The following is an 18121-nucleotide window of genomic DNA, read 5'->3' as shown; positions in this document are numbered from 1 at the left end:
CAAGCAACATGCACAACAATATGGAGAAAATAAGCATCCACTTATCTTAGAAGTTGATTTCAGAATCTTTTTTTTATTTAATTTTTTTTTTTTTTTGAAAGTGATGAAGTAATAGGCGCCTTTGAAGGCAGAAACCACTAGAAGGCAGGAAACATGGTGTAGCAGTTTCCAAAACATCCGCTTTTCAAGATACACTTGCAAATTTGTCTTAACCTTGACGCGATCGCGGGCAGCACTGCAAAGTCGATTCTGTGCTTACTTGATCTAATATTTGATGTTTTTAAAAATGTTATAGATTTAAGTAGCAAATGAAAATTGCTAAAATTATTAAATATATCTTGGGACAAAGGTCTTCTTAATTATTTTCAGTGTTGTTTAAGATAATTAAAACAGCAGGTTTTAAATAGCGAAAGAATATGTAAAAGTATGGTATTTGGGGTAAAAAGTGCCCCTGCTGTTGGGGCTAAAAGGCACAATCATTAACATGATAATTAATATAAGGCTGACTTTTTCATTTGTTGACATGACATGGCTAGATTCAGATGGTAAATATATATTATGTTGGGTGTCCATCTTAGAGATAATCACCATGTTTAGAATTAAACCATCATATTTAAAAACATGATAGTAATCATACCATATAATACAATTTTATTTGTTGTTATCACTGTAAATCTATATTAAATTACTAAGAGAATGCTTTCAAAATCTTTACATTTGAAAATGACTATGTTTCTGTATTTTAAAATATGTTTATATTAACATTTTAATGACAGTATGTTTATTGAACATATATATATATATTAGACAAAATTAACTGTTGGATTTTCAGGCATTTATTTTGGTATGACCACCTTAATCAAAATGATACATACTTTTTTATTATTGTGCTATTAACAAAGCCACAACACTAATCTCAGTCGTGAACCCTCTTCGCTCATGAGCAGCTTCTCTTTGCTGATCTGAGGTCAGTGAGTGTTGTTTCTGTTCAGCTGCAGCTGCTCACAGTTGATTGGAGCTCTGAAGTTATTTTGATGGGAGGAGAGCATACATGAGCTCTCATACTGCTTGCAGAAACCTCAGGGAATCTCTAACTACTAACAACATGAACACTCTAATGTGCTGTGTGTTTCATGTCATATTCCTTGGAGTTTATGAAATCCAGTGTACATCTCACCCAAAGCCTTCATGTGGATACCCTCCATCCCAATGGTGCAGGTCTCTGGAGATTGCCATAGAATGTGGGGTAAGTCTGTTCAAGAGACTGACTTGAGTCTTGAAACAATTAAGTTCTCTTAGAGGCATTTCTGCAGCCCACTATTATGCTTGTAATGATTTGTGGCTTGTTAATAGCTTAAAATAGCTTTTATTTAAAAATGGTTAAGGCAACCTACAATATAGAATTATTCATCTGTTTTCCCTTGCATTTTGCAATATAATAGCTGGTGTTAATTTACTCTCCTCAGTGTGTTAATGGCTGCTTAGAATTTTATGGAATATTGCACAGATACACTGCTTTTGTAACCAACTTGTGTTCAACATTAATTTCAAAGACTTCTTTGTGCTTGAAAATTACTGTCATGCTTTTGAACACAAACAGCTTCCAATTAAGCAGGCCACGAGGTTTCCCACTTCACATCATGAGTTTGATGAGCCTCCTCATGTCTACAACTGCACGTTATACTCCGAGTTCAGAAGTTTATCTGTAAATAGTTGTTTTAAAAATTAGATTTAGAGAATTTGTTTAACTTTTGAGTCTTACTTGCGTGAACCAATCATAACTGGGTACTTTCAAGCCGTGACATTTTAAATGTGGCATGCATTCACAAAACATCCTACTCTTTTCATTATAACATCATCAAAAGCAGGATTCTTCAGTCTATGTATTAGCGTTAACTTTTCAACTTCTGTTGTCACTTTCGTATATTTGCCACCTTTCCACATTGACTACGCTTCATTTTGTGCAGTTCCTAAATCAATTTATGACTCAAGCGTGCAATTACAAGAAGTGTGTGTATCTGACATCACGTTATGAAAACATGTTTTAAATATTGTCCAACGGAGAACATTTTTGTGACGCATTCCAGACAGAAATAGATTTACAAACAGTTTTGTCTGCTAAAACCTTTAGACCTAAAATACTTTGCTAAAACACCCCTTTAACAACACACTTGCATGTTTATAGTTCTCTGAATTTTGTTAATGGTTACATGACGTTTCTGTGCTGTCAGACAAAATTTATGCAATTTCTATGACTTGATTATTCACACTGAAGTCACACTGCATGAACCTTACTGTAAGTAGCCAAACTGGACAATGTCTGTGTTTTATTTTATTTTTTTTCTTTATTGCTACACCATGTTTCGTTTTTTGTTTTGTTTTTCTATGCATCCGAGTAGGTGCGGAAACAATGTATGGAATTGAACGCGACGCGGCCAGACCCAGTGGTTCCTCCTGTAGAGATATCTCTCTATTACGAGAGCCTGTGTCCAGGCTGCAGAGCATTCCTAACAGAACAGCTCTTCCCAACCTGGACTTTACTAAAAGATATAATGAAAGTCAACCTGGTGCCCTTCGGCAATGCTAAGGTACGGCTATGCATAAGAGTCTGTGAGTTGCAATGAAGAAAATGTTATGACGTTACTTGTATGTATGACTGTTAACTTGTAATTTAAGGAGCTTCCTGAAGAGAATTCATTCTCATGTCAACATGGAGAACCAGAGTGCTACGCTAACATGGTTGAGGTGAGTTTGTATGCTACAATGTTGATTACAGTATAAATAAAATATACATATTTCATTACATAATGCGGTTAAACTATTTAACCCTATGTGTGTGTGTTAAAGAGTTCACTCTTTCTCTTGTTTAGTTAAACATTTCTCATTTTTATTATTCCTTAATAGGCATGTGTTTTATATGCAGCCAGTCATGCAGCATTTCCTGTCATTTACTGCATGGAGTCATCTGCAGATGTACTAAAATCTGCTAAGCCTGTAAGCATATCTGAGCCAACATTGCTGTCCTTCATTGTGTTTGAACGACTATTCAAGCTATAATGAGTCTTTGTTTCTTTGCCAGTGTTTGCAGCTCTATGCGCCGTTTGTTAAATGGCAGACCATTGAGTCTTGTACCAGAGGAGAGCTTGGCCATACTTTGATGCATCAGAATGCAATGAAGACTCAAGCGCTCAAACCGGCACACACTCATGTTCCCTGGATCACCATCAATGGAGTGAGGCCTTCTCAAAGCAGAGCTTTTGCACTAATCAGTCATGCTGAAATATGTCTGGTGTGGGCGTTTGAGATCTAAATGTGTGTTGTTCTTCCTCAGGAATACACTAGTGAATGGGAAGACAAAGCTATGTCCACTCTTTTCAACCTTGTATGCAGTTTGTACAAAGTATGCTCATTTGTCTCTTCACATTTACCATTTCTAAATGCTGAAATACTGCACATCCTCATCAGCTTGATTAAAAACCTTGTGTACTTCTCTTACAGGGAATCAAGCCACCAGTCTGTACTGGAGCCCTGAAAAAACTAGACCGAAGCTTTTGCTAGTGGAACAGTGTTTGCACACGATTGTAATACATATTATTAAACCAAAAGCCTTTGTCTCCATGTGTTTGAGGTATAATAAAAAAGAATTAACATTTTAAAATGTTGACCGTTTTAACCATATGTTTGTGTACTTAGCTATACTTAGGGGACAAAAGTGTATTTAACATATACTTAGGTGTTTTTTTTTTTTTTTTTTTTTTTTTTTTTTTTTTTTTGTAACTTCATTATCAACTACAAATAAATAGTTTAAAGGAAACCATTAAAATGATGTGAGCAAATCAATAGCATGCAGCACATACTGCCTCCTGTGGCAACTAATGTCTCCTAATGACCTTTTTGCCTCAGTGGAAAATTTCCATTCGAAAATGATCTAGGGTGTCTAATGCATTCTAATGGATTTTTCAAATCCATGTGAATGCATGGAAAATCTGGAAGTGTAACAAACCAATTCACAATGTTTTCATGTTTTGTCATCAAATTCAAAAAACTGAAACTGAGGATGCCACTCAACTGAGCTGAACTCATTGCAAGTTTCAAGAAACAGGCAGTTCTTAAGTATAAAAAAGCACTTAGCCTGTTAAAATAACATTTCCTCCTTTTTTTCATGTTTTGGTAGAATCACCTCATGTCTCATTCTATTGCTCAAGGAAACCTTTTTCTAACTCTGAGGCTGAACGCAGCTTCACGAAAAGCTTCAGTTAACAAAACTCAAAAGTTGGGTCTTAATAGTTGCTAAATATGCTGCATTTATGTCATGATATTAACATCTGTAGCACCTTTTATTTCTGTAAATCTAGAGGAACCATTACTTGGGACCATTTTCTTCCAGTATTTTAAATTGCTGCTACATACTACTTTTCACCAGCAGAGGGCAGCGTCAGAGAGTTTTTTTTTTCATTAACAAAACATGCCTTTAAAAACCTGTCCACATGAATAATTAAAAGTGGATAACCTTTCATTTCTCTGATTTAAATTTGTATTTGGCAGATTATTTTTTCTGGGTTTTTTTTTTTAGAATTTTTCTTCTAAGGTTCTAAAAACAACAAAAATTAGACAACTAAACAAAATAATTTAGTAGAGGGTCTGAGAAAATAATTGTTGCTTCAGTCTATTTTAAAAAAATATATTTTGTACAATATATATATATATATATATATATATATATAAAATCAATGTCAATGTCAGAGTCAATGTCTCATTTACAAAGACTTTTGTTATTGGATAAATCAGCATTTTTGAATGAACCTCTCTAATGAATGATGGTTTTTCAAGTTTCTGGATGGGATGCAGACTCAAGCGTAGGCCTAAGCGGTTCTGTGTGCAGTCATCAATGTCTTGAACTAGTCCAGTCATGCTTCAGCTTTCTGCATCATAACTGCATATGTACATCATGTGTTCTAACTAAACACATCAAGTGGTTGAAATGGGTCTTTACATTACATCAGAATGACTGTGTAAAGCCAAAGCTGCAGAAACTAACAACAATAACAGCAATTCCTAGTGATCATTATTATGATCCATCCATCCAAGTTTTCAAATGGATTTACCTTCTGTTCATAGTGTCAAATTCCCCCATGCTGCTAATCTTCAGATTGTGGGACATGCAAACTCCACACAGTAAGGCCTCCTGGCTCCAGAACTCCAACCGGGACCGTCTTGCTGTGAAGCAACAGTGCTACCCACTGAGCCATCATCATGCTGCCCTTGTTATTATCAAACGTTCAATAATGTTTCATACCACTATTTACCAGCAGAGGGCAGTGGCAGAATTTCTCTCCAACAAAATAAGCCTTCAACGCCTGTATCCAAAGTGAAGAAAGATGAAAAGTGGACAAAGGCTTATACTCAGCTCTTGCTACATGGGCATGCGCACATCAGTCTAACGTTGTATTTGTCACACTGTACAACAATAATACTGTTTTTGTATTATAGTAAGGGGTAAGTTTAGGGTTGGGGTAGGTGTAGACTTTAATAAAACACAATCTAATAGGTGGAACAATTAATTTCATTGTTAGTTTCCGGCCTGAGCTGTATCCCCTATAGCCACAAGTAATTGGTCACCTTCTATTGGTGCCCTGTTAAAACCATTAAATTCTAATGGAACATGTAACAAAACACATTACGGGAAACAATTTTTTTATTGGCTCCAGTGGTTGAAAGTTGATGGTTTTTAGTGTTTGTGTCTGTGATGGTTTCTTTTTCTTTCTTTCTCCAAGATGAAAATAGTGTTAGAGCTGATCTATAAGAACATTAGCATTATCAAGAGTTTATACATTTTTAAATAAACATCTGTACATAAATCTATTAAACTCATATGTTAAGTAAACATATTTACTTATATTATAACCTGTGTGACAAATATAAAATGTATATTCAAATTATGTTGCTTTTCTTTTATGAAAATACTTGAAAAACTGATGACGCACAAACTGAAGTGTAAGGTTTATCTATTTATCTATCATCTCAAATTGCTGTTCCTGTTGTTACACAACTTCAGAAGAACTTCAGAACTTAAGAAGACTTGGATTATAGCACGGAAGTCTCATGGGTCACTTTTATGATGCATTTATGGTGCTTTTGCAGCCTTAACTGAACTATTTCTTAAAAAGTAAATATGTGAATGTGTACAGTACATCTCCCTGAAATTGCACACTAAAATCCAGTGACGTTCTGTTGCACTTTTCCAAGTGGATAGTTGGAGCTTTCCTAGTTGAAAAGAACACAAGCACATGGACACAACCCAATAACATCCTCACAGATAAACCTAAGCTTTTATTTCATCTGCTAATTAATGCTTTGCTTTTGAATCTTCAGAGATACACAATGACTGACTGAGCAGATGTTCCAGCAGATGCTCTTTTTTTGCATCTTCAGGTACACTCTTTCCCCTCAGTATCTATCATTATCGTCCATCATGACTACTCCAGTAACATAATAAGGGCAGAGAGTTCACGTCACTAATATAAAAGATTTGTTATAGTAGCCTAAGTATCTGTAACCTCATCTACAGTGGCCCCAGAGCATCTGACATTTACGTCACTCTTAAAAATGTAAAAAAATATACATCATACGTCATACATCATGTAAAAGTCACACAGACCTGTTGGTTAAAGAATATTCATAAATGGCTAATAAAAATGGCATTAGTTCTGAGAAAAGCTCAAGCATCATTTGTTTCAGTTTGCCACTTGGTTTAATACTTTAATTTAAATGCAGTGAAATTCAGACATTTTTACGCAAGGCCTGTCTAAAAGTATATTTCTCAAGCTGCTTTACACTGTGTATAGACGTTCAGAACCACAAAAGAAAACAAGCAATAGTTATTTCCCTTTTGTTTGTGCTTCTTTATTTTTCTGGTCCCTCACATAATATTTATTGAATAAACACTTTATCTGCAGTAAAGTTGTAAACGCAGAGTGTTTGACAAGAACATTTTTGTAAAGGTTAACGCTCTGTGTTTTGAATGTGCTCAAGATTCTAAAAGTGCTTTTATATCATGTATTGCTAAAGCAAATGGCATTAAATTATCAGAGGAAATATAGACACTGACAGAAAAACAGGGGCTGTACAGGGGCTTCATTAGTGCTCATAATACACATAGATTTCACATACAGGATATATGTTTTCAGTTAGATGATGAAATGCATATATTAAGGTTTTCGAGTGCCATCAACACTTGAAAAACGAAACGGAGTAAAACAAAACACCAGTCGACACCCCGAACCCCACCCGGTCACAAAAAAATAGCTTTTAGAAATGATCACATTTAGGACTTATTCACTGTGCTTCAATAAGGTATAGCTCTGTTCTCGATGAAAAGATCTCAATCACATTAAATATGAAGGTAGTTTATATCATCAGACATGCATTATGCACTTTACTCTGTTATACCAGGTTACATCACTGGCAAGCCGGTTAACTAAGAATGTCCTCCGTCCCGATTTTGTAATAGGCTTCTTTTGTGCTGCTATAGTGTATGTCATTTGGAAGAGCGGATAGTGTCGCCTCTTCAGCTGTGCCCAGGCCTTTTCCTCCTTTGGATGAGAATCCCGTACAATGCAGAGCCAGTTCAAGACATTTATGTCTGCATCTCCAAACACCGTACCATTAAAGACACAGCCTGACATAAAAATGGCCACATTGATGATTTGGTCTGTCTTGAATTCAGTAAAAAGTCAACAGAAAGCAGTAGAGAGAGCATGTGTGAGAATCGTGGGACGTCCTCCCTGCTTCGTGTGTCAGCTCTTATAGTCTTGTACACAGAGTCACTACAGGGGAAGGGAGATGGTTGACTGTTTGGATGCGCACTAAAGATTACCTGATTAAGACTGAGAGGGATGGAGAGTTAAAGGGAGAGTTCACCCAAAAATGAAAGTTCTGTCATCATTTACTCGCTCTCGTGCCGCTTTCTTCCGTCGAACGCACACAAAGGAAACAGAACAATTGTAAGGGTGCAAAAGCACCGTAAAAATATCATGAAGGCAGTCCGTATGAATAGTGCTGTTTTCCAAGTCTTAACAATCCATTCGATAGATTTGAGTGGAAAAATAAGACTTGGAATACACAAGGTACAAAGTAGGTTAAAATGGCAGGATGGTAAGTAAACGATGACAGAAGTTAAATTTTTTGTGCGTACTGTTCCTTTATGCCGAGGGACTTATGTACATTTTTCGAGGAGTCTGTTACTCGTCGAGCGACGCGACCAGCCTTCTACATCACACTGCACTTCGCCTTCAGCTTGTCCGCACGTCTCTGCTTGCTGGAGCGCATGTTCAGACTCATATCACGCTTCTTATCCAGGTTCAGGAGCTCCTGAAAAAGCTCCTTCACGTTGGTGTTGGTCTTGGCTGATGTTTCCATGAACGCGCATTTCCAGATGTTCGCCTGAGCTTCGCCCTCCTTGGTCTCCACCTCGCGCTGGGTCTCGTCGCTTTTGTTGCCAACGAGCATGATGGGGATGTTCTCCACGTTACCTTTGATGGCCAGCACTTGCTGGTAGATGGGCTTCAGCTCCTCCAGCGACTGCCTGCTGGTGATGGAGTAGACCAGGATGAAGGCATGGCCCTTGGAGATGGACAGACGCTGCATAGCAGGGAACTGGTGGCTGCCAGTGGTGTCGGTGATCTCCAGAGTGCATACGCTCTTGTCGCAGCTGATGACCTGCCGGTACGTGTCCTCCACCGTCGGGATGTAGGTGTCCCTGAAGGTGCCTTTAACGAAGCGTAGAACCAGGGAGCTCTTGCCCACTCCTCCTGCTCCGAACACCACCACCCGGTAATCGTTACTCTGCTCTGGCATGCTGCTTGGGTTTGTCTGGGTATGTGGCGGTTAAGACTCAATTATTCCCTGAGATCTGAAAAAGGAAAAAGGTTTCATTTGGTACACATGCACATAAGACAGTATATCATATTTGTCTTCTGAGGTTCACAAATGAAGAGAGATTTAGGAAAGGAAGACCATGCATGTAATCAGACAATATGAAACCGTACAAATTTTGCCGATACCAATATACCAATATAACCATCCTAGTGAAAAATAAATATACTAAAATGTATTTCAAATACATTTATTTCATGCTAAGTATACTACAAATACATTTACATATTATGTACTTAATAAAAATACCCTAAAAGTCCACTTCCAGAATAACAATTCACAAATAATTTACTCACCCCCTTGTCACCCAAGACGTTCATGTCTTTCTGTCTTCAGTCGTAAAGAAATTGTGGTTTTTGAGGAAAACATTTCAGGATTTTTCTTCATATAATGGACTTCACTGGTGCCCCGATTTTGAACTTCCAAAATGTAGTTTAAATGCAGCTTCAAAGGCTCTAAACGATCCCAGCCGAGGAAGAAGGGTCTTATCTAGTGAAACGATCTGTCTTTTTTTTGAAAAATAAAAAAATTTATATTTTTTAAGCACAAAAGCTTGTGTAGCACAGGCTCTGGGATGCGCGTTCATGACACTGAATCATGTTGAAAGGTCACACGGAACTACAGACCCAGTGTTTACAAAGCGAACGCACAAAGACTAACAAAGTGCAAGTAAGTCAAACGCTGTTTACAAACAAAAAGGTAAAACGATGTCGGACGATTCTGAAGTTGTAAGAGAAAATAAGATGGAGTTTTTCGCCATTCTCTATGGCGCCATTCTCTATTCATAGTAGCGATGGGAAGTTTGGATCATTTTACAGACTTGGACCTTTGAGGATGTTGCGCATGCATGACTGAACAAATCACTCCCTGAGACGACTCGTTCTTCAAAATGAATGAATCGTTCAAGAACGATCCATCACTAATTCATAGCATTGTGAATGCGCATCCCAGAGCCTGTGCTACATGAGGTTTTGTGCTTAAAAAGTATACAAATTTTTATTTTTCAAAAAAAATGACAGATCGTTTCGCTAGATAAGACCCTTCTTCCTCGCCTGGGAACATTTAGAGCCCTTTGAAGCTGCATTTAAACTACATTTTGGAAGTTCAAAATCGGGGCACCAATCAAGTCCATTATATGAAGAAAAATTCTGCAATGCTTTCCTCAAAAACCATAATTTCTTTACGACGGAAGACAGAAAGACATGAACATTCTGGATATCAAGGGGATGAGTAAATTATTTGTAAATTGTTGTTCTGAAAGTGGACTTCTCCTTTAATGCAGTAAAGTAGTGCTGAATTCAACTAAAGATATACATAAGTATATTTGATTGTGCTAAAGTGGATCTATTGCAAGTATACTTTAGGTCCACTTTGAATATTTTGTATTTAAAGGCCAATATTATTATTAAATCATACAGTACTCATCAATAGTGACATAAAACATATGTTAGGCTTATTACGTGCATTGTGCACAAGTAGTACTCCAAATAAAGTTTAATTATAATTTTTATATCAGTAAGTCTTGAGTGATATGTCACTATATTAATAGACTTGAACTATACTTAGTATAAAATAAATGCATTTTAAAGCTATTACTTTTTGGGCAAGGAGGGAAAATAAGCAGAAAACCAATAATCAGCTGATAGTTATTAAAAACACTAATATAGTGCTAATCTTTATTACAGAATTAATAATTATTGAAATGAAAATGCCTTGCAATTATTAAATAAAATAAAATCAATTTAAATAACAAAAATGCTATGCTTTATCATTACTGACACTGATTGAATTCTAATTACTTTTATTATTTTCATATTAAATATATTAATTATGTAAAGGGCAATCAAATAAAATCAACTAGTTTATATATATGTATGTTTATATTTGTGTGTGTGTGCCCTCAAGCACATTATACTGTGCTCATGATTAAGATTTATGTATTTTACATTTATAAGATTTATATATTTTACAGACATTCTCACTTTTTTACAGTACATTAAAATTTTTAGTCAAATAACAGTTTGTGCTATGGGCTGTGCTTACATTTAGATTTCTGTGGCTGTTTATGCTGTATAGTACTGTGATGATTATACTAGAACTCAAAAGCATAAAAGTATGTGAAGGACATGAAAACTGAAAAATACTACTGTGATGTATTTTTTTTTTTTTGCATTAGGCCAATGAGAAAATTTGGGTAAATATGTTTTTAAAACTCATTTGTGCTTTTTTCCTACCCCTAATATGCAGAGATGGTTCTAAGTAAGCGTAGGTTGATTCCAACAAACGTGTAAACACTGTGGCTCTGTGGCACTATCAAAACATTGATCTGTTTGTCTGAGCTCCCGGGCTAGCTCAATATAGCAACAACAGCTCAGTAGCATGTTTAGGCACCATGCAATTGCTGGGGGTCCCCCGGGAACAAGATTTTTACTGAAGGGGCCCCCCAGGGGCTGCTTGTGTAGGGCCCCATAAAACTCTAAACACACCCCTGCATTGGCTCAACCAATAATATGCGTTTGAGGCAGGACTCTCTGATTTTCCATCCAACTAGAGATGGAGGGGTGTTTGGAAGGACCAAATATTACAATACAAAATATATCAAAAGTATCATTGTTTTATAGTGAAATATAACTGTTAATTCCTTCTTTTGATTTAGTGGTGAAATATGATATGTTCTTGATAGTTTTAGTTTAACATTGCCCTGACATTATTCTTTACATAGAAAGGATGGAAAGAGAATGGTCAGCATTTTCCTTACGTGAATGCATGCTTGTATGTGTGTGTTTGTGTGTGTGTGTATATGTACATGAGAGTGTACGCCTGTGTGCCTTTGTGAATCGAGTAGGACGGTCTCTGCTGCCATCAGCATCAAGGTCATCTATTAATGACTCATTTATCTTGCTGTGAAGCAGCCGTTGGACTCAGTCTTCTGTGGAAAGCAAGATCACACCAGATATTTCTGGCACCTTACCGGATTCTTGCAGCAATTGGAGACAGGAGCCACTTCCCGACTACCTCACAAGAGATTTACGCAAATGCCTAATTTTCACATGACAGATCAATATGCACAGACCAGACCAATGCTATCTGATTAACAGAGAACTTTGTCTGCATTTAAAAGCTTGAAAATGCTCACATCTACTCAGCCCCAGAGGAAAATTCAGCGGTACATCTGAATTAGCAGTAATGATTATCACTCAGATGAACAGAGACCAGATGAGCCTCTTAGTAAAGACTTCCTCTTTGGTTTGCCGGCAGCATAAGAGGCAATCTCAGCAGACTACAAGTTTTGAATATTAAGGATGTTTTGTCAAGCCCTCATACAACTCATATTCCATCATTTTTTTTCTCTCATAGTAAAACTCTTATCAGATGTAAAGGTCAGACATTTTAGAAAGAGGCTTATTGTATCCTGCCCAGTGGAGTTAATGCACAAGACTGTGAGAGATGCAATGTGCTTTTGAGAACCATGGATCAGGTATATGAAAAATAAATGCCAGAGTCAAGAAGAAAAAAAAAATGGCTGGATGAGGCTGGACACCATTTCTGTACTTTCTGTCCTTTTCACAGACACAACAACAACAAACAATTTTAAATGTATTGTGTCAATATGAACAGCTACATTTCAGACATATGTAGTTTAAAGCTACAGATGTAACATTTTGTAAAACAGACAGTTATTATAGCTTTAACTGAATGAGCCAAATGGTCAGAATTTGATTATTTAGTGTGGGCCAGTCTGGTCCTGCTGGTAGACTCCAGTAACTACACCACTTTCTCCATTCAAAAACCATTAAATGTAGCCATTTATTCTGAATATATATATATATATATATATATATATACATATTGATAGATGTTTTTCCAGTTCTTTTTCTGTTGTTGTTTTGAAGTGGTGTTAATAGTGTGAATCACAGCTTAGGATAGCCACTAGTGAAATGAATATTCACAGTTTTGTGGACATTTCAGTGCTGACATTACATAATTTATAAACATTTATAGATCAAGTGTATGGAAGCCAATTTCTGCCACATGATTAAAAAAATAAATAAATCATAATTATAACAAATCAAAATAATAAGACACTAAGTCATAACTATAAGATACAAGTCATAATTAGAGTAATACTTTCTCACAGTCATAATGTCAACATTTTGTCATAATGAATATGACTTTCGATGTCCTAATTTTGACTTTTCATCTCACAAATGCAACTTAGCATATCATCATGTCAACATAGCATACCATAATTATATTATATTATGCATGTCAGAATTTCATTTTTTTGAAACTGAAAGCCAACCAAAGCATGACTTTTTTTAGAAATTGCTATCCATACAAGTGCCTTATTAGTATCAAGTCCACACCAACACACAGTGATGTTCTGTTTATTCTAAGCACTCGCTGCAGTATCATCATCTTCTGCTTAAGCTCTTTGAAGATTATGATTGGCTGTCAATGTTTTTTATCATTTGTCAGTGAAAAAAAAAAAATATATATATTTTATACTTTATAGTTATTGTTATAATTACGGTTATAGCCCATGGTGTAAACAGGCCTTTTTACTCTTATTAATATCAATAAATATAGCTATCTATTGAATACTGGTGTTGCTGCTGGCTCTGTTTTTTTATAATGCATTAAGCTACTCAAAGCTATGAATTACAGTGATTTTACAACAGTTAATATTCCAAAGCCTGCGTCTGCTTGGTTGGCCATGAGTGCGCTGTAGCCACTGAGGCTCCGCTGTAGATGGTATCGCATTTGTTTTCTGCTGGTTTGTACCAGTTTGCATGATGTCAGTATACAACAGGCCTTTGAACACCTAAGATGTATACTAGAGATTCTCCCTGAGCTACCGAGGAACATCCCAGCTGTGCATCGTTTTTTTTGGGAACTCTGGGAATTCTCTGGTTACTGTGGAAACAGACCTTGAGGGCACGTATAGGGTGATGAAGGGAATGAGCATAAACAAGAGTGAGAGAATGTCATCAGAGACTGATGAAAGCAAAGAAAAACATATTTCTAATGTTGCATGTCATCTTTCTCTCAGTTACCCTAGTAACCAACTGGCAAACAGTGGGTTTAATTTACGTCACTGCAGCCTATTCATACAGTGAGGTGAAAGAAACTAGTCTATTTATAGTGATGAATGATTACTAAAGAAAAATATGTCATCTCAGACGGGTTCAGATTTTCTTTTATATTCACAGGACAAAATGTGTTAATACACAGCTTATTTGGAAATGTGTAACTGAGGTGGCCTGAAAGGCTTCTACAAGAGACTATGCAAACGTCTATGCATGTGATGTCTAAAAATACCACAGCCCATCAACTCAATTCTTACTCTATAAGCTCAATCCTGAGCCCCTCAGAGCTCTGATGGAATGCAGATCCGAGATGCTCGGCATCTCTTAATCAACGGGGTTTGCTGTTACAACTGGCGTTAATATTGCGCGTAAAGCTGTAATTAGGCAACAATCAAAACAGGCATCCTGTTATTTTCTCTCAGCCAGTTGGGTAATAAAGCACATATAGGCCATGCAACCTGAATGAACAAGCACTTCGAAGCCATAGGAGGCCGTGGATAAGAGAAAACGCTATTTAAAATTTCGTTTAACTTGATCACATGTCGCGTTCACATTCATGCGGAGACAAATGCATCATCCGCGCGTAATTCGCATGGATTCGCACTGGACCGAACGTCATTTTTAAAAAGGAAGGAACGATTTTTTTACGCGTTTAGTCGAAAATCGCTTGTTTGTCGTCAAAAGAGCATCGTTCACACACACAGGCGATGCATATCAAAAGGCAAAGGATCCTCAAAGTCATTACGTCGCTGTGCGCCGAAAGATGCTATTGCGGTCCGTCACACGAAATTCTACAAGGACGCGCGTCAAAGACATGATGCGCGTATCGATACATGAAAGCCGCATTTGACATATTGAAACAATCATGAACGTACAGCTAGTGAAAAGCGACATATTCTTACCTGGCGACTGTGTAGCAACGTCCCAAATCTTGTTAGTCATAAATTCTAGGAAGCATTAGGAGATTAGATACACGACAAATGTCTTACATTCTCTGCCGTACCAGTCCCGTTTCATTTTCTCGTGTTATTTGCATGGCGTAAATCGAGCGATGTCGCTGAAAATGCTGTTATTGCTCTTCGGGCGGGCGGGCGGGCGCGCGCGCTCCAGCTGTCCTACCACGTCCTCTCTGACGCACGCAAGCACGCGATATGCGGCTCACCCCCGCGTCCTGTGTCCCGTTACACGACGAGAACAAAAACCCCACCTGCTCTATACCGTTAAACTGCTCTCTCCATCTACGCCATGTTGATCATACAACATTGTTCCGTCACTAAAGAGGCATGTTACATTAATAAAACACCATTTTGTGCGCGACGTCTCCCACTGATGGGGATGGATGCGGGCACTGGAATGATTAAAATAGTACTGTATTTCAAAATAGCTATAGGAAAAAAGTTTTCAGCTCTCAGACTTTATAAAATATGAGAAATGGAGGGACTAAAATCCAGGTAGGTCTGCAAGGAACCTGTTATTTAGCGAGGTGTAAGGGGCGCACCTGTAAAAACGGCACTCTGTATGGTTAAGAATACTATATTTGGTTATATACGGTTAAATAATACATTATATAACACATTTTGCCATGCGTGCACCTGTTGATGTAATCAGGTTGTTTGATTTACTTCCGATTAACAATGTAGTTTTAATTTAAAGAAAGAAGGAAAGAAATATATAGGCTATATTTAAGGAGTAGAATCAATACGTAAACATTACAACATTAGCTATTTTCATCTCGCAACAGACTCCCAAGGCGTTGACACACCTTAACCATAAGGTGTGCTTATCTTGTCGTCAGATAACCTTTTGTTTACTGGTGAACTAGTATTTGTCTCCCTCCAATGGTTTTCTGATGAATCGACAAAGCAGTCATTTCACAGTAAGTGAAGCCTTTGCATTAAACTTTTAAAATAGCTCATTGACATCACAAATTTAATGTTGACTGCCCCTTAACACTCGAAATCACTGTTATCAATACAGCATTGGAATTTAATGAATGGCATGCTGTATAAATCACACACCTTGTTTTTTTATTTTTGCAGAAAGACTGCTGACATCAGATTTCATTTGAGATTTGTTTCTTTGTATAGGCCTATCAGATTTCTTGTGACTTAACAAATGCCACCAGTAGTCTACTTTGTAAAACCTGTTATTGTATTTTCAACAGAAATTCTCACACCACAGGTATTACAGTAGGCCTACAGCTTATCCTATGATGACCAAGATGTGTGAATATAAACTTATGATGAAAATGAAACCTCTTTTAAAATAATGTAGCCATGTAACCATTTTTGTTTCAAATAAAGTGCAGCTAACAAACCAACTATATCTTATTAAACATTATATAAATGTTTAACATAACATTTTATGAATGTGTTATGAATGCTTTTGACAGTCTTCCCATAGAGTCCTCCAAAATAGTGATGGTCAGTGTTTTTAAGTCTAAGGCATGCCATTGTCCAAGAGAATAGTAAAAGTCAATAGTTTGATACACTACCAGTGAAAGGTTTTTTTGAACAGTTCTTTTCTTTTTATTCTCTTCTGCTCACCAAGCATGCATTTATTTGATCCAAAATACAGCAAAAGCAGAAATATTGTGAAATATTTTTACTATTTAAAATAACTGCTTTCTATTTGAATAGATTTTAAAATGTAATTTATTTTTGTGATCAAAGATACATTTTTAGTTAAGAGTTTCTGAAAAGTTATATTGCGTAATAGGTAAAAAGGCAACAAACAAAGTCTTTTTGTGACAAAGGTCAGAACTCCTTTTCAGAATTACTTTTCCTACATAATTTGTAACACAAAAGAGTGGTAAAATATTTATTTAGGAGTCATAGACCTTTCCAACAATATATAGTTCATCATGATTAGATTGGGATTTATTTGTAAAATGTTGAAGTAAACGTAGGCGTCCCACAGAGGGGATGGTGAGAGTTAAAGAGTTAATTTAGCAAAGATGCTTTAAATTGATCAAAAGTGATGATAAAGACGTTTGCAGTGTTACAGATTATTTCTATTTCAGATAAATGCTGTTCTTCTGAACTCTCTATTCATCAAAGAAAACTGAAAAAAAAAAAATAATCGACTGTTTTTAGCATAAAAAATAATACTATTACAAAGCAGCAGCAAATCAGAATATTACTATGATTTCTGAAGGATTGTGTCTGGAGTAATGATGCTAAAAAAATCAGCTTTCAAATCACAGAAATAAATTGCATTGAAATATATTCAAATAGAAAGCAGTTATTTAAATAGTAAAAATATTTCAGATTTTTACTGTTTTTGCTGTACTTTGGATAAATGCAGGCTTGGTGAGCAGAAGAGACTTCTTTAAACTTCTTTAACTTTTGACTGGTAGTGTATATAAAAAAAATAAACATATTAATAACAAACAAAACCATTGTTTGGCCTTATTTTTTATTTACTTATTATTTTAACTAATCAATGAATCAAATGTATAAATTCATAACACATTGCCTGAAAGTGGTTACTCTGTTCACTTGTTTACACAACAGCCATTGTAAAAACGATGAATAGACAAAATAAATCAAACACGGTGGACTTATCAGTCGTCTATATATGATATATACTTTTGTAATAATTCTAAAAATAAACATTACTATTAGGTTATGTATTATTACAAATACAACATCGCGTGACACATTTTCACAGTAATATTGCAGCTGCATTTCTCGACAGGGCTACTCTTGCAAGTTGAAGTAATTGCATATTTTTCTTGCCAATATTTACGCTTGAGATAAAAATAAGAAGAAGAGAGAAGGAGAAAAGCGTATGTGTGTGGGAGGGAGAGAGAGAGAGGCGTGACATCAGAGCGCGCAGCATCACTGAATGCAGGGCATCATCCCCACAGAGAAAGACAGCAGCGCCTCCACGCCCAGTAAACACCACCAACGCTGCTGAACATGAGGTAAGGTTTAAATTATTTCAATCTTGTAGCCTATATGTTAAACCAGGGATGTCAGACCTATCATATGCATGTTTGCGGGTATTTATGCGGTAAATCTAAGGGCTATGTAGGCTGTGTGTCCGTGAGACGTGGTGAGGTCCTGATGAGAATATTTATGAGGGCGCCAGAG

The 18121-nt window shown here is 36.5% G+C and overlaps 3 protein-coding genes across 4 annotated transcripts in view; 2 read left to right on the top strand and 1 right to left on the bottom strand.

Moving 5' to 3' along the window:
• Positions 1–1007: 1007 nt before the first annotated feature.
• ifi30b (IFI30 lysosomal thiol reductase b) lies at positions 1008–3738 on the top strand. Its single transcript, XM_051122925.1, has 7 exons — positions 1008–1246; positions 2400–2588; positions 2677–2745; positions 2905–2994; positions 3080–3232; positions 3332–3400; positions 3499–3738. The coding sequence occupies exons 1-7, from the start codon at positions 1052–1054 to the stop codon at positions 3556–3558; spliced, it is 825 nt and encodes a 274-aa protein (XP_050978882.1). The 5' UTR covers positions 1008–1051; the 3' UTR covers positions 3559–3738.
• A 3139-nt stretch (positions 3739–6877) lies between these two features.
• On the bottom strand, positions 6878–15133 carry diras1a (DIRAS family, GTP-binding RAS-like 1a). Of its 2 annotated transcripts, none has more exons than XM_051123228.1 (2): positions 14927–15133; positions 6878–8911 (listed from the first exon to the last, which is right to left on the bottom strand). In XM_051123228.1, the coding sequence occupies exon 2, from the start codon at positions 8854–8856 to the stop codon at positions 8269–8271; it is 588 nt and encodes a 195-aa protein (XP_050979185.1). In that variant the 5' UTR covers positions 8857–8911; positions 14927–15133; the 3' UTR covers positions 6878–8268. The 2 variants fall into 2 exon arrangements, with proteins under 2 accessions (XP_050979185.1, XP_050979186.1); XM_051123229.1 differs by having other exon boundaries at positions 15014–15130.
• A 2732-nt stretch (positions 15134–17865) lies between these two features.
• Positions 17866–18121, top strand: part of apc2 (APC regulator of WNT signaling pathway 2) — a 31523-nt gene continuing 31267 nt past the window's right edge. The window contains 1 exon segment of the mRNA XM_051122548.1: positions 17866–17952. The gene's annotated coding sequence lies outside the window, so the exon portion shown is untranslated.

Source organism: Labeo rohita, chromosome 11, assembly GCF_022985175.1.
Source record: "Labeo rohita strain BAU-BD-2019 chromosome 11, IGBB_LRoh.1.0, whole genome shotgun sequence".
NCBI classification, from domain to species: domain Eukaryota; kingdom Metazoa; phylum Chordata; class Actinopteri; order Cypriniformes; family Cyprinidae; genus Labeo; species Labeo rohita.
Note: the sequence above shows the minus strand (reverse complement) of the source record. Positions and strands in the feature narration are given on the sequence as shown.

Coding starts and splice junctions, on each gene's coding strand:
- ifi30b (XM_051122925.1), top strand. CDS start 1,052: ATGAGCTCTCATACTGCTTGCAGAAACCTCAGGGAATCTCTAACTACT. Junction 1,247..2,399: donor AGATTGCCATAGAATGTGGG/GTAAGTCTGTTC, acceptor GCATCCGAGTAG/GTGCGGAAACAATGTATGGA. Junction 2,995..3,079: donor TACTAAAATCTGCTAAGCCT/GTAAGCATATCT, acceptor TTTCTTTGCCAG/TGTTTGCAGCTCTATGCGCC.
- diras1a (XM_051123228.1), bottom strand. CDS start 8,856: ATGCCAGAGCAGAGTAACGATTACCGGGTGGTGGTGTTCGGAGCAGGA.